Source organism: Vanellus vanellus (genome assembly GCF_965231255.1).
Source record: "Vanellus vanellus genome assembly, chromosome: 1".
Classification (NCBI taxonomy): Eukaryota; Metazoa; Chordata; class Aves; order Charadriiformes; family Charadriidae; genus Vanellus; species Vanellus vanellus.
Genome location: NC_138905.1, coordinates 70067216 through 70079550, shown reverse-complemented (window position 1 = coordinate 70079550; position 12335 = coordinate 70067216). Strand labels below are relative to the sequence as shown.

General features: G+C 46.2%; 1 protein-coding gene across 1 annotated transcript; it reads left to right on the top strand.

The window, feature by feature from the left end:
* Nucleotides 1-808: 808 nt before the first annotated feature.
* Nucleotides 809-6611, top strand: BID (BH3 interacting domain death agonist; the record flags this gene model as incomplete). Its single annotated transcript, XM_082498647.1, has 4 exons — nt 809-1019; nt 2361-2506; nt 4239-4442; nt 5513-6611. The coding sequence occupies 4 exons, from the start codon at nt 809-811 to the stop codon at nt 5522-5524; spliced, it is 573 nt and encodes a 190-aa protein (XP_082354773.1). The 3' UTR covers nt 5525-6611.
* Between the last annotated feature and the right edge of the window lie 5724 nt (nt 6612-12335).

Sequence of the window (12335 nt, the reverse complement as noted above, 5' to 3'; positions counted from 1 at the left end):
CCAGTGGGACCTCCTGCTCATGTTGACCTGACTGCTTCGTGGACCTCCTCAGCCTAATTAATTTGGGCACTCTATGCTGCCTTGCTTGAAAGTGGCAGGGTGTGTGGCCATTGAGGCAGCATGGGCCTGTTTACTGGGGGTGAATGTGCCAGTGTAGATGATACCAGACACCAATGATCTGTCATCTCGCTATCACTGTTCTTGTGAGCAGCTGTTTGACCCTTGACAGGGAGCCGAACAGGTTTATTGTGGAATTAGTCTAGATCCCTTTGAGACAGAAGAAATGTGAACCTTGGGTTTTTTGCAGGCTTATGCTGTCTGTTATCCCTTTCCCACCTTGTTACTGCTATGCTCTGATTACATTTAAACGGGGAGATGCTGGCTTCATTATGCACAGGAAGCAGAATGCCCAATTCCCAAATAGAGGGGTAAAAACCTTCCAAACACAGATGTCTGAGTAGGGGGAAGTGGGTGGTTTGTGCTGAGTACACATCTCTTTCAAAAGAGGAGCTCAGATCAGGGTTTCTGTCACTGCTACAGCTGGAAATGTGCAGGAGAAGGTGAGCTGACTGTTCCACCACTGGTTTGTAAGAACAGAGCCATCTGTCACTCACCATCAGACAGTTCTATGTGGGTACACAACGAGAAGTTAGTATGTATTTGCTGAAGTCTTGTGGACTTCCTGGCTAATACTATTCAGGATGCCCAAAGGAGGCCAGAAAAATGTGTTCAGGGTTGGAAAACAGCATATGCATAGACCTTTTGAGTGGACCTTTTCCTGGGCATGGGCTTAACGGTGACTTTTCTTATGTTTAAGATCAATGGATCTGTCCAGATGGAGAGTGCACTGCTGTACACCTTCCTGGAGGTATCCACTGACTGTAAGTTCAGAGACCAACTGCATTCCCTGCAAAGCCAGGAGATTGTGTCTTTCCTGAAAGGCAGCTACTGCTGTGATGATGAGGTGGAACTTCAGACTGATGGCAATCGGAGCGGTCACTTGCAGAATGGTGAGCTAGGTGAGTGCTCTGTTCTCCATCCTACATGCCTCTCTGAAGGTGGTGTTTTTCTTTACCCTTTTCCCATCCTCACTGCTGGTCTGTTTCAGAGTAATGTTTTCTCCATTGAGAAACTTCACAGTGTGGCTGGTGGTGGTATTGATTGGGATTTTAACACCTGGGATAACACGGTGCTTAGCACTCTATCTCCCCATGGGTTTCTAGAGCACCCATCAGCCTGGGGTTTTGTCTGCAGCACATCAGACAAGGGCCACAAAGCTGAGACTAATGATCACTGCCCTTAAGGAGCACGATATTAAGCAGAGAAGTTAGGCCTCACACTGCTACTTAGGCAGTATCAGTACTTGGGCTAGGATTTTGGAACAACTCTTGTTCTGGTACTGAGTAAATTCCTTCCTGCTCTACCAATGTGGTGGAAAGTGTTCCTCAAATAGTTTCTGGTACTGTTCCTGCTTCACTAGCCATCCTGCAAGATAGTTATTACCCCTTTCCTAGGGTGTATCAGCTGGCACATTGACCTCAACCTAAGCAGGGTGAGGAAGAACTGCTATAGTTTGGGGTGGTTTTGTGTGGGTGTTTTTGTTTTTGTTTTTTTTTTTTTTTAAAGCCCTCCTTGCTACAAATCTGCATTGGTCTCATGCCCTGAGTGACAATGGAAAGTTTTGCCAAAAGGAGGTACAAGGGGTAATGGTTTTAAACTAAAGGAGGGTAGATTCAGACTACATATAAGGAAGAATTTTTTTGCAATGATGGTGAAACACTGGAACAGGCTGCCCAGAGTGGTGGCATGCCATGCCTGGAAACTTTCAAGGTCAGATTGGATGGGGCTCTGAACAACCTGATCTAGTTGAAGATGTCCCTGTTCATTGCAGGGGGGTTGGACTAGATGACCTTTAAAGGTCCCTTCCAATCCAAACTATTCTATGAGATGCTGTGTTTTAGATGGTGCTTAAGAGACACATCCTGACAGTAGTCACTTGAAAAAATCATGTACACTCTCTCACTTCCCCTCTGTAGGCAGGGTGTTGGCTGTAGCTGTCCTGTACAAATTTTGTTTGGAGATGTTTTAACCTCCCCTGTAGTGTTTTTTGGGTAATGTGAGGCTGGCTGCACTTTACCTAAACTACAGATAAACCCCCTTGTTTTTAGTCCCTGGTAAGTGAGTCAAGTGCACTGCAAGGGAGTTGTAGTGTGTATGGCTGTCATGAATGCACTATGTTTGGGGTAGGGTGGGAAGGAGGTTGTTAATGGAGATGGGCAAAATGCAATGGGTCAGCTTACCTGCACTGAACCTGGTCTGACTGCAGCCTGTGAACTAAATCCTGCTGTATGTGTTGGCAGTGTTTGACCCTGAGGTAAATGAAGAAGTTGTCCGGATCATTGCTGCTCAGCTCGCTGAGATTGGAGACCAGTTTGATAAAGAAATCAAAGCAAGAGTAGTAAATGATCTAGTGCAGCACTTTCTGAATGAGAATCTGTCTGGAGAGGTGAGTGAAAAGCAATCCGACCAGCAGTTCCCTTTTTAAAAGTTGTGCATCCTTCCTGCTGTGACTTTGAAGCAGGAAGCTTGCAACATCTGTATCTTTGCTAGTTTGCTGTCTTAATTATTGCAATTTTAAAGTTCAGCCCAAACATTTACCTTTGAAGATTTGTTAGAGGTGATGCTGTATTCTGTGGCAGCTGTTGCCCTGCAAATTGGGTTACTTGGGCTCATCTCCTTTCTGCACATGGTGAAACTGAAGTATTTGTGGAGAAGGACTAACTTTCAGAGGCATTTTGTCCTCATTTTGTTGGTACAATGGCTTATCTTTTGAAAATCAGCTGTCTGGTTAAGGCTTAGTATTTATCCTTAAGATCTTTGGACTTTGAGTCCTGTATGTCTGCTGCTTGTCACGTGGGTAAAACTTGAGCAGTGTTAGTGCCAGAAGCTTGACTTGTGCTTGTTGCTGAATGCTGAAGGGACAAGTAGTGAGACCCTTTTCTAGTGTTGTAACTGTTTAGCTCATAGGCTATGTGTTGGGAGTAGCAGTTGCTTTTGGCCTGAATGGGTGACCTGCTGAGAAGACCTTTCCAGGTGGTACCTCTGCCTCTTTGCAGTTGCTTTCCCACCAACAGATGTGATGTAATCCCTGGCGCAGCATCTAACGTGCCTCACTTCTCTGTAAGGGAAGTAGAGTTTGAGGTCCCTTGTGTTAGACATCCCTCTTCTCTTTTTTTTTTTTTTTTTTTTTTTTTTTAAAGGATTGGATCCACATCTGGATCAAGAGCCATAGTTGCTTCTGCAGAGCCTTTTTGGCATCTTCAAGATAACTGCAGCTTTCTGGCTTGTTTAACTTTCTCTGCCTGTGATGGTTTCCTGTGCTTCACAAGCTAATGCTGCCTTTGAGTTGAGGGTCCACCTTCTTGATGAAAAGGCGGGATTTAATAGCTTCAAACAGTCTTTTTTGTTTGTTGTTTTTTTTCTGCTAGAGTCTCTCACCTGCATAGACTAATTCCAGCAAAAAGTCTGATCATTCCCCATTCCTTCTGTCTTGTTCTCAACCCAGTTAGGTTTCAGGCCTTCAAATTTATTGCCTAACCTTTCAGTCTGACACTGAGACAAACCTAACTTCTGACCAGGTACACCCTGCTTTTTCACATGACTAGTGTAGCTTAGTGTGTACACATGCACACTGTCCCTCTTGGAAAACTGATCTTCCACTAATCTTGGGAGCAAGGCAGTGTTTGTTCCATGCTTGGACACCTTCTCTAGCTCCTGCCTATGATGTGAAGGCTTTTCTATGAAACTCGCTTTGCCTTCTCACCAGTCTCCACTTAAGCTTGTATCCCTGATCTTCACTGTGTTTAAGGTGGGTTGCCCTCTCCTGGGAGCCCCAGGATTCCTGTGCCACTTCAGGACTTGGCAGGCTGGGTGCTAACCCTGGGGAGGAGGGGGGCTGTTGGACCCTGAGTGTGTAAGGTGCTGTCTAAATTTTCCAGTAGTATGAGTTGTCTCCTTTTCTTTTTGTCTGGGGTGAGCAGCTGAGCTTGTAGATAGTCATCCTTATTGCCATCCATGGTGTGTAGCAGGCAGGTGGCTGTGCCCCAAAGGAAGAGGAGTGGTATCCTGTGAGGTGTTAGAACAAGCCTGTCACTTACCAGCACAGTGCTGGCAGGCTCTGGTCAGACTCCTTTCTCCCACAGCTGTTGCACTGAGATCCCTCTCTTCCTTCCATACAGGAGATAACCCGGCACATGTCAGAGGCAGTGGAAGGGCTTGCACGAGCCATCCCCTCAGACATGGAACGGGAGAAGGCCACGTTGGTGCTAGCAATGGTCTTGACTAAAAAAATTGCGAATACAATGCCCTCCCTTCTACAGCGGGTCTTCAGGACCACCGTGAACTACATCAACCAGCAGCTTCACAACTACATTGTCAGAATGGTGAGTGCTGTCAAACAGCTTGGTGTCAAATGGCTCTTAGCCAGCCTAGATTATTCCCAGAGGGGTGGCCTAGCTCTGAGCTACCTGTGGTCTGCTGGTTTCCCTGTAATGCTCTGGAGGTTTGGCCAGAGGGGAATGCTAGTCCCTTTTGGAGCTCTGAAGGTTGATGTGGTGAAGGAGGAAGGCTTAAGGGGGACATGCCACAGCTTCTGCTTGCCCCACTATCGCAGCAGCCAGAAAACAGAGTGCACTTATTCTGTAGGATAGAGAAAGAGATGCGATTGCTGCTCTCCTCCCTGCAGTGTCTTCAGGGAGTTGTGCTGATAAGACCTGGGTTAAAAGACATGCATGTATAATAAGACTAGATACTTAGGAGTGAGATTTGAGAGCAGTCAGGGCCTGTGGAACAGTGGTGACCCAGTTGTGGGGTGCTGCAGGTCTGTGGGACACCCCTGCACTGCAGCACTGCCAATAGACAGCATTGGCAGCAACCTGCAGAGGGGCCCAGCTCACCCTTTGTCACCACAGTAGGCAGCTGCCTGGCACAGCACCCGGGTTCTCTGCCAGACAGCAAGGCACACTGTTACTGTGAAGTGTCACTCGAGGGTGCTGAGTTATCACAGAAACTGGTCACTAGTGTAGGAGACTGGCCCTCATGCTGCCGTACTGTGATGTGGAGTGCTGCCACAGCAGGCTAATAGCACAGTGCCAGGAGGGCAGGCAAAGGGCTGCTGGGGATGATGGTTGTCCACCCACCCCATTGTAGTGGCCTTAGTGGGGGGGGGGACACAGAGCTAGGCACCAGGGGCTGTGCCACCCTGGTTCCCCGGGACTGCTGGTACCAGCTTGCTCTCTGCCCACTAGCACAGAAAGGGGGGAGCTGAGGGGTGACGGCAAACGTGCAGCACAGCAGGTGGCAGAGTTGCGGCACGGTTCCTGGCGCTGGGGACACGAAGAGGCTGCTCTGCGGCTGCTGCTCCCCCTCCGGCGGGTGGGCGGGCAGGCACAGGGCTTGCCGCGGGGGGGCGGCTCTGCTGCTGTTAATGCCGGTTCTGTTTCTCTCCCTCTAGCTGCGTGAGTGAGCTCTCCAGCCCTGTGTGGAGAATGTGGATTCCTGAAGACTTTTTACTTTCCTTTGAATGCAAATCACTCTTTCTTAACTTCTGAGATACAGCTGTGAAAGGGAAGGCAGAGCTTCGTAGATAGGCTTTTGTAGACTAGCACAGCAATGATGGTAGCGCGAGCTGTTTGCCAACCCTGCCAGTACTTGTAAGTAGTGCTTGCCCCTCTCTCATTTTACAATAGTTTTTTCCTTTTTTTTTTTTCTTAGCAGTAGCAGACTTTGCAGACCCTGGCTTGCGCCTCCAGAGGAAATATTGTGGGCCTGCCCTCTCTCAGTATTTTTTTTTTTTTCTATCAATCAGCTGTAGCATTTTGCTTTAGTTATTCTCTTCCCAGCCTTGCTCCTGGTGCTGCAGCAGAGCCATGCTGTGTGTTAATTGTTCCCAGGAAGGCCTCAGGCTGTGGGATGGGTGGCTGATCAGCACAGATCACCAACATGTGGGATGAGGAATCAGGCCTATTTTAAGGGGAGCTGGCAGCAAGAGGGAACAACCCTAAAGGAGGCAGGGGTGTTTGGCCAGGGAAGGCTAAAGTAAAGATGCTTGAGTATCAATTGCCATAAACCCGTGCTTGCTTGAAAAATAAAACTGAATGAGAAATATTAAAGAAAAGGCACAGGGTAGGTACAGGGCACATTCTTTCAGGGAACACAACCTGGATATGCTTGAGAAAGTGTTTAGCTTTAGAATATCTTGCTATAAAGACAAAGAGGGTAGCAGTCTTGGATGAGGAAGAGTACTTGGCATCTCTTATGAGTGTATTGCCGTCACATCTCAGGTTTAACACACTTGGACTCAGGTTGTTTGATACATACCTGTAATCACATACAAGGTGGCAAAGGCTTCACCTGTGATCCAGCTGCCTCAGAAATTCTGAAACTCTGTAAATATTTTTTAAGTTTTTTTTTAAACTTAATAAAATTGTCAGTTCTCGTGGCAATACAGCTCTTAAGAATTTCAGTTTCTACTTGGATTTCTTTTTTTGGTGGTGTTGGTTTAAATTCCCATGGCATTCCTCTAATTTACTACAGCTTATGGTGCAGCTGGCAGCAATAGAGATGCTCTGGTCCTTGCCTTGTGGCTTGCATAAAGAAAGAGGCAATTTTGCTTCTTTGGTGTGTGCACTAGAACATGGAGGGGGGGAAAAAGCACAGAAGTAGTCTACACATAGTTTTTGAAAACTGTACCATTTATTAAAGTGCAACCTGGGGGCATGGTCTTACAGCAGTGTCCCATTAGCAGAGGGGAAAAAATGTACATACCCCTTCCCTTTAACTGAATCTAGAACAATGAAGCTTGGAAAGAACTTTCTTTTAAAGGTGGAAACACTTTTATTAACCAAATGGCACATGAAGCTTTAGACAGTTTTCCCCAAGAGGGCTGCACTTGCATATTAAAAGGAACAATTTTACCAGTTCCTTAGATAATGGGTGACTTGAGGACCAGTCAGGGTCTCTTCCTCCAGGCAGTCCTCTTGAGAACAGAATCTGAAATCCCTGCAAGTCTGTCACTACCTGCTTACACCCAGCAGAAGCCTAGTAGAAGATATCCCCTAACATGCATGCTTCAGTCAGTCCCATTATTCTTTGCTATTTAACAAATCAAGTGGCATTCTTTTGGTCTGAGTGGGTTTTAGCTTTACACTTGAATAAAAGCTTATAATGCAAAATAAAAATGGGGAGAGACTCCCTAAAGGAATAGCAGTAAGATGCATCCTCTGCAGCTTGTTCTGTCCAAATCTTGTTCCTTCCTTCCCCTGCAGATACTGCAGGGAGATCAAAGGCAGCTTCCACTGGAAGCTAACTGTAGCTCCCCCACTTCTACAGCGTAACCATAGACCTCTAGCTTGGAGGAAGCAAGTCAGCCTACCTAAGAGACCGAGAGAGGGTCAGCTCAAGGAAAAAACAAGTGATAAAGTTATTTAACTTAAGGAGGTGGATCTGAGTGGTGTGTGTGGTTCCCCTGGTTGTATTGGTAACACTGCAGCTGACCCCTTCCAAGCTGGTGCAGTTCTCATTCCCCGGCCAAGTATGCTAGGCAGGAGAGTTCACTTCAGCAGACACACACTAAGTACCATTGCCTAGAGCAGCCCTGCAGCCCCTGCTCTGCATGGGCCTGAGAGCTAGCTCTACCAGAGTCAAGTAGTGGTGGCTTAAATCTTATTAAACCCCCCCCTTTTTTTTTTTTCTTTTATGGCAATACAGAGCTTGCACTTTGAAGCATGGATACGTACATGGAGTCAAAGCCATACTGTTCCTGTAACCTTCCTAGTGCTGAAATTAAGCAGACCAAGCCAAACTGAAGTCATGCATAGCTTCTGCCTTCAACAGGTATAGGTTCAGGGTTCACTGTGAAACACTTTCTCCTGTTGTGTAACCTCCTGGAGTAGGTGCTAGTCCTATTGTAGGTTTCTGCTCCTGTTGGAGTAGACACATATGCACAAGTTGCCCTTCAGAATGTTTCCTGCCTGGAATGAGCCATTCTGCTGAAGACCTAGGCTCTACCTAAGCATGGCAGCTGTGGCTGTGCTCATCCTTCCTCCACCCTGACCATTTCACATCAAAAGAATCTAGTCAATAGTCTCAAAGTCGGTAGCATGAGCTTGCTCTGATTTAGTGTATGAGAGACTATGCTGCCAGAAGCAGTTCTATTTTTTATGTTTGTTTGTTGTTTTTTTTTGCCAGAATAGCAAGATCTAGGGCTTTGCTAGTACTGCCATACCACTGTAGCTGTAGAGAAGGCTTATGACCTCAGATTACTTTGTCTACTACAATCACTAAAACGAAAAAAGACCAAACTCCAGAACCTCATTTGTTTAGTATTAATGAAATTTTTCATTTGAGCCCATTAGAAAGCATTGATTAGTTTAAAAATACAGTGCAAAGTGTTAGCCTAGCTGTGATCAGAGCTACATGAAAAGGAAGGAACCAGGATTCTGGCAACAGAACTTGCCCTATGCAAGAGCACTCAGCACTACAGCTTTCCATCTGCAGCTGAGCTGCAGATGCCCAAGCACAGCCCCAGCCAGGATGAAAAATCAAGCCCTCACGAACAGCAAGGATGGATTCTTGTAGCAGTAATTTGCTCTCCAGAAGGCAGGTTAGGAAAGAAACAACCAACTGCAAACACCACAACAACAGGTACTTCCCCTCCAGCCAGAAGTTAAATTGGTGTCCAAAACCAGGTGCGGTATTAAACAAACATGCTTCCACTGCTTCACCTGGTGCTAAGCTAGGTGCTTCTGGTCAGACTGGTGAGTACCTGGAGCAGGCAGCTGCTTAATGATTCACATCAGAATGGACAGGAGGCTGGAGAAGTGTTGCTTTCTTGTCTCTAGCTTGTTTCATTGGGCCAGACCTAGTATTTTAGAGCTAGGCTATTTTCAGTATTTTCTGGCAATCAAATTATCACCCTGAGAACCCCTGCTCAGCATCCACCTAGCCCAATGAGAACCAAAAGCCTAAGTTTTCAAGCTGCTTCTCTGTGTGTGCCCAACAATATTTGGATTTTTGCCCTAGCCAAGCAGCTCAACACTGCTGTGCCAACTACAGCCCCACAGCCCGGATCTTCTGAAGTTTAAGGGACTCGGGAGGCTCTCATACAGCACACGGCTGCAACAAGCAAGGTCATGGCTCTGTGCTGTGGTTTGGGCTGTTATACAACAGAGGGATTCTGAGTTTCAGTCTTTGCCCGCAGCCTGTTGTTCCAGGAATGCTGTCTGAAGATCTTGCCCAGCTTGCAGCTGCAAGTAAGCATAAATGCCCAAGTAAGCATAGCTTAGAGTTAAGCACAACTGAAATTTAAGTTGCACCTTATCTTGAAAGCCTTTTCCTTGCCGGTTCCTTATTTAACATGCTAACCACTGCAGTTCCTTAAGTATTTAACACTTTTTTTTTTGTAGATCCAGTCCTCTGCTGTTTTAGCATTTCAGGGTTTGCTGCAGACAAGGATAAAGTGAAGAAAGATTGGGTCTAAGGTACATATTTTTTTAAGGTACAGGCCACTCGAGGACAGATATTGAGGCACTTTTGGGAAGGGGATAAGCAACACAAGTGAGAGTAATTCTATATGCCCTTTTGTAAGTATATAGCTACTGCCTTTCCTCTGCCAGCTGCAAGAGATCCACTAAAAAGAGGTCACATCGCATGGTTCAGGGTAATTAGACCCTGCAGTTTAGGATTACTTTAATACACTTGAAAACGGGGGGGGGACATGGACCCTTCCATTTTCTAATTCACACCTATAATATAGCAAGCAGCCTGGTACTCAAGTCTGTAAGAACGCTGACAACTGAGCTTACCTGCCCTTTGGTGACTTCCACAGGGCCTGTCACAGCTCTGACCACAGGGCTCCAAAGTCAGTAGAATGCAAGTTCATAACTGACCTCCTTAGCTAATGGAGTGTTCCCAGAGGAGACGCACATGATAAATTTTCAAAATGTGTGGTCAGCAATTTGCGGAAGATGGTACAAATCCTTGCTGACTTGTCAAATCTATAAGACCCTAAAATGAGAATAATATACAGAAGGGACCAAGCAACCAAAGCACATGGTGCAGCTGACGCTCCTTTAAATGTAGAACACACCAGATACTCAAGGCTTTTGCCCAACCATGAAAATGCTTAACAAAACAAAGTAATTTGTTTTCCTCGCTACTGCTGCCACCTTCTTGCTGCTGTGTGTGGAAGAAGAGACTTTTTATTTAATGCCCCACTGGGCTCGTTGTGTCAACAAGCTAGGGACTTCTGGATTTATTCTTGTTTGTTCTGTACCCACCTCCCACACTACTACTGAAACAACCACTTACAGAGAAGAGCTAAAAGAACACCTGACCTTCTACCCCAGTCCCAGATTGTACACAAGTTAGCCAGAGTGTCCAAAAAAATCCATCTCTGCTTCAGAGTGCATGTGGGTACTTTTGTGTAACACGCTGCATGGCTACAGTTGGGGGATGTCCCAAATGCAGGTCCATCATCTTCAGTCAGGAGAGGATGTAGGTCGGGTTAAGAATGGCCTTTCTCCCACAGAAAACATGCCCGGAGAGGAAACCAAAGCCGCTGGCAAAGCAGCAGGAGAGGGGCAGGCCTACCCAACTTCCCAGGCGGTAAAGCAGCCATGTAGGAACAACCAGGTACCCTCACAGACAACATGTTGTCACTGTTGCGACATGTGAAATGAAGCAAAACTGTAAACATTCGTGCACATCCGTGAGGAAAGGAGTATAAAGACACCCCTCCTCTCCACGCGAGGGAAGCTCCTGTGAGGGACCAGGAGAGGGAACTGCAGTGGTGGGAAAGCAGACAACCAGAGAGTCCGTGGCGTGAGGAGGCCTCAGTGAGCAGTTCTGGGCACACAGCACAGCAGTGACAGTACCCAGCAGGGTGCCAAAAAAGTCAATTCCATTTTGCAACATGGTAAAGGGTTTCTTTTTCTGTTAAGGCCAACCTGCTACCTTTTGTACATGGCTAAAGAGCAATCAATGATCAACAGTGAAGTCCAACAATCCAGAGCTACTGAGTTCAGTCCACAGCAGCTGTACATACGTGACAATCCTTCCTTTCAATATTCAACTTCACACACACAATTCAAAATCTGAAAAGTTTACTAGAAAAATCCACTCTCAAAAAACCTTACACAAAAAAAATTCCTCAGAATCGTCCCGGTTCTTACTAACTTCCCAGTATCCTGGGATATGTAGCAAGAATATCCTAAAATGGACAATGTGCTAGAATCTCTTAATTCTCAAATCACTTAAGAAACAGGCTCATTAGGAGACATACTCTAGATAAGGTTAGTTAGAAATAAAGTACCTTGTCTTTGTGCTTCATAAAGAGTAAGCTTCCTGTAAGCTCACGTTTTGATTTTTACATTATCCCGAGTTCCCTTTCACGTACCTCCACCTGGTCTAAGCCACTGTGCCAGCACAGACCCTCAGAGATGCATCAGTAGTTTTGCCTGGAAAGCCGGAGATCTTGCCCATGGAGCTGCCATATGGACAAGGACAGACACAGAAACACACACTGCAAGAGGAACACTTGTGGTTGGATCTGACGTAACTAATGCGTATGGCAATACCTAAAAGGTTTCTCTTCACACACATTTGAAGTGTTGTGACTGCAGGAAGAAGGTTTTACTTTTTGCCAAAGTAACTTTCTCATCATTTGTGAGCCTGTAAGTTTAGCTTATTACTGATTCAGAGTCGCTAAAGAAATCACACTGAACAACACTCTGGGTCAGGTCAGGAACAGGCAGATAGAGGAGATGCTTAATGCTGTTTTGCTCAGAATCCATTGCTTTATGTATCTGGGATTCTGTCGCAGCCAAGACCAACTTGGGACTAAATATACTCTGTACTTAACCTGGGAAAAACGATAGTCTGCAGCATGATACAGGACAGCATAGCCTTTAACCTTTGAATCGCACAGGAGGCATTGGCCTCATTTCCATGCAGTTTTGCCATATCTTTGCTGAATATACCCTGGTATCAAAGTACCGATCAGAACGGCACCGTGTCCAGCATGAATTTTGCACCTCTAGTAACTCAAGGGTGGCAGTGAAGTGGGCTGGGCAGGAGTGGAGCAAATGGATTCTCAAACCAGCAAATAGCAGTGTCCTTCCCACCCTCCTGGGCAGCCGAAAGCACTGTCCTGCACCTCTCCCCCAGGAACACCAGGATGCTCAGAGATAATACAGCTATAGAGAGGCAGCATCTTTACAGGATGGGGCTCCAGTAAATGTTAGGGGCCAAAATCGGCATAAGCAAGAGAGGTAAGA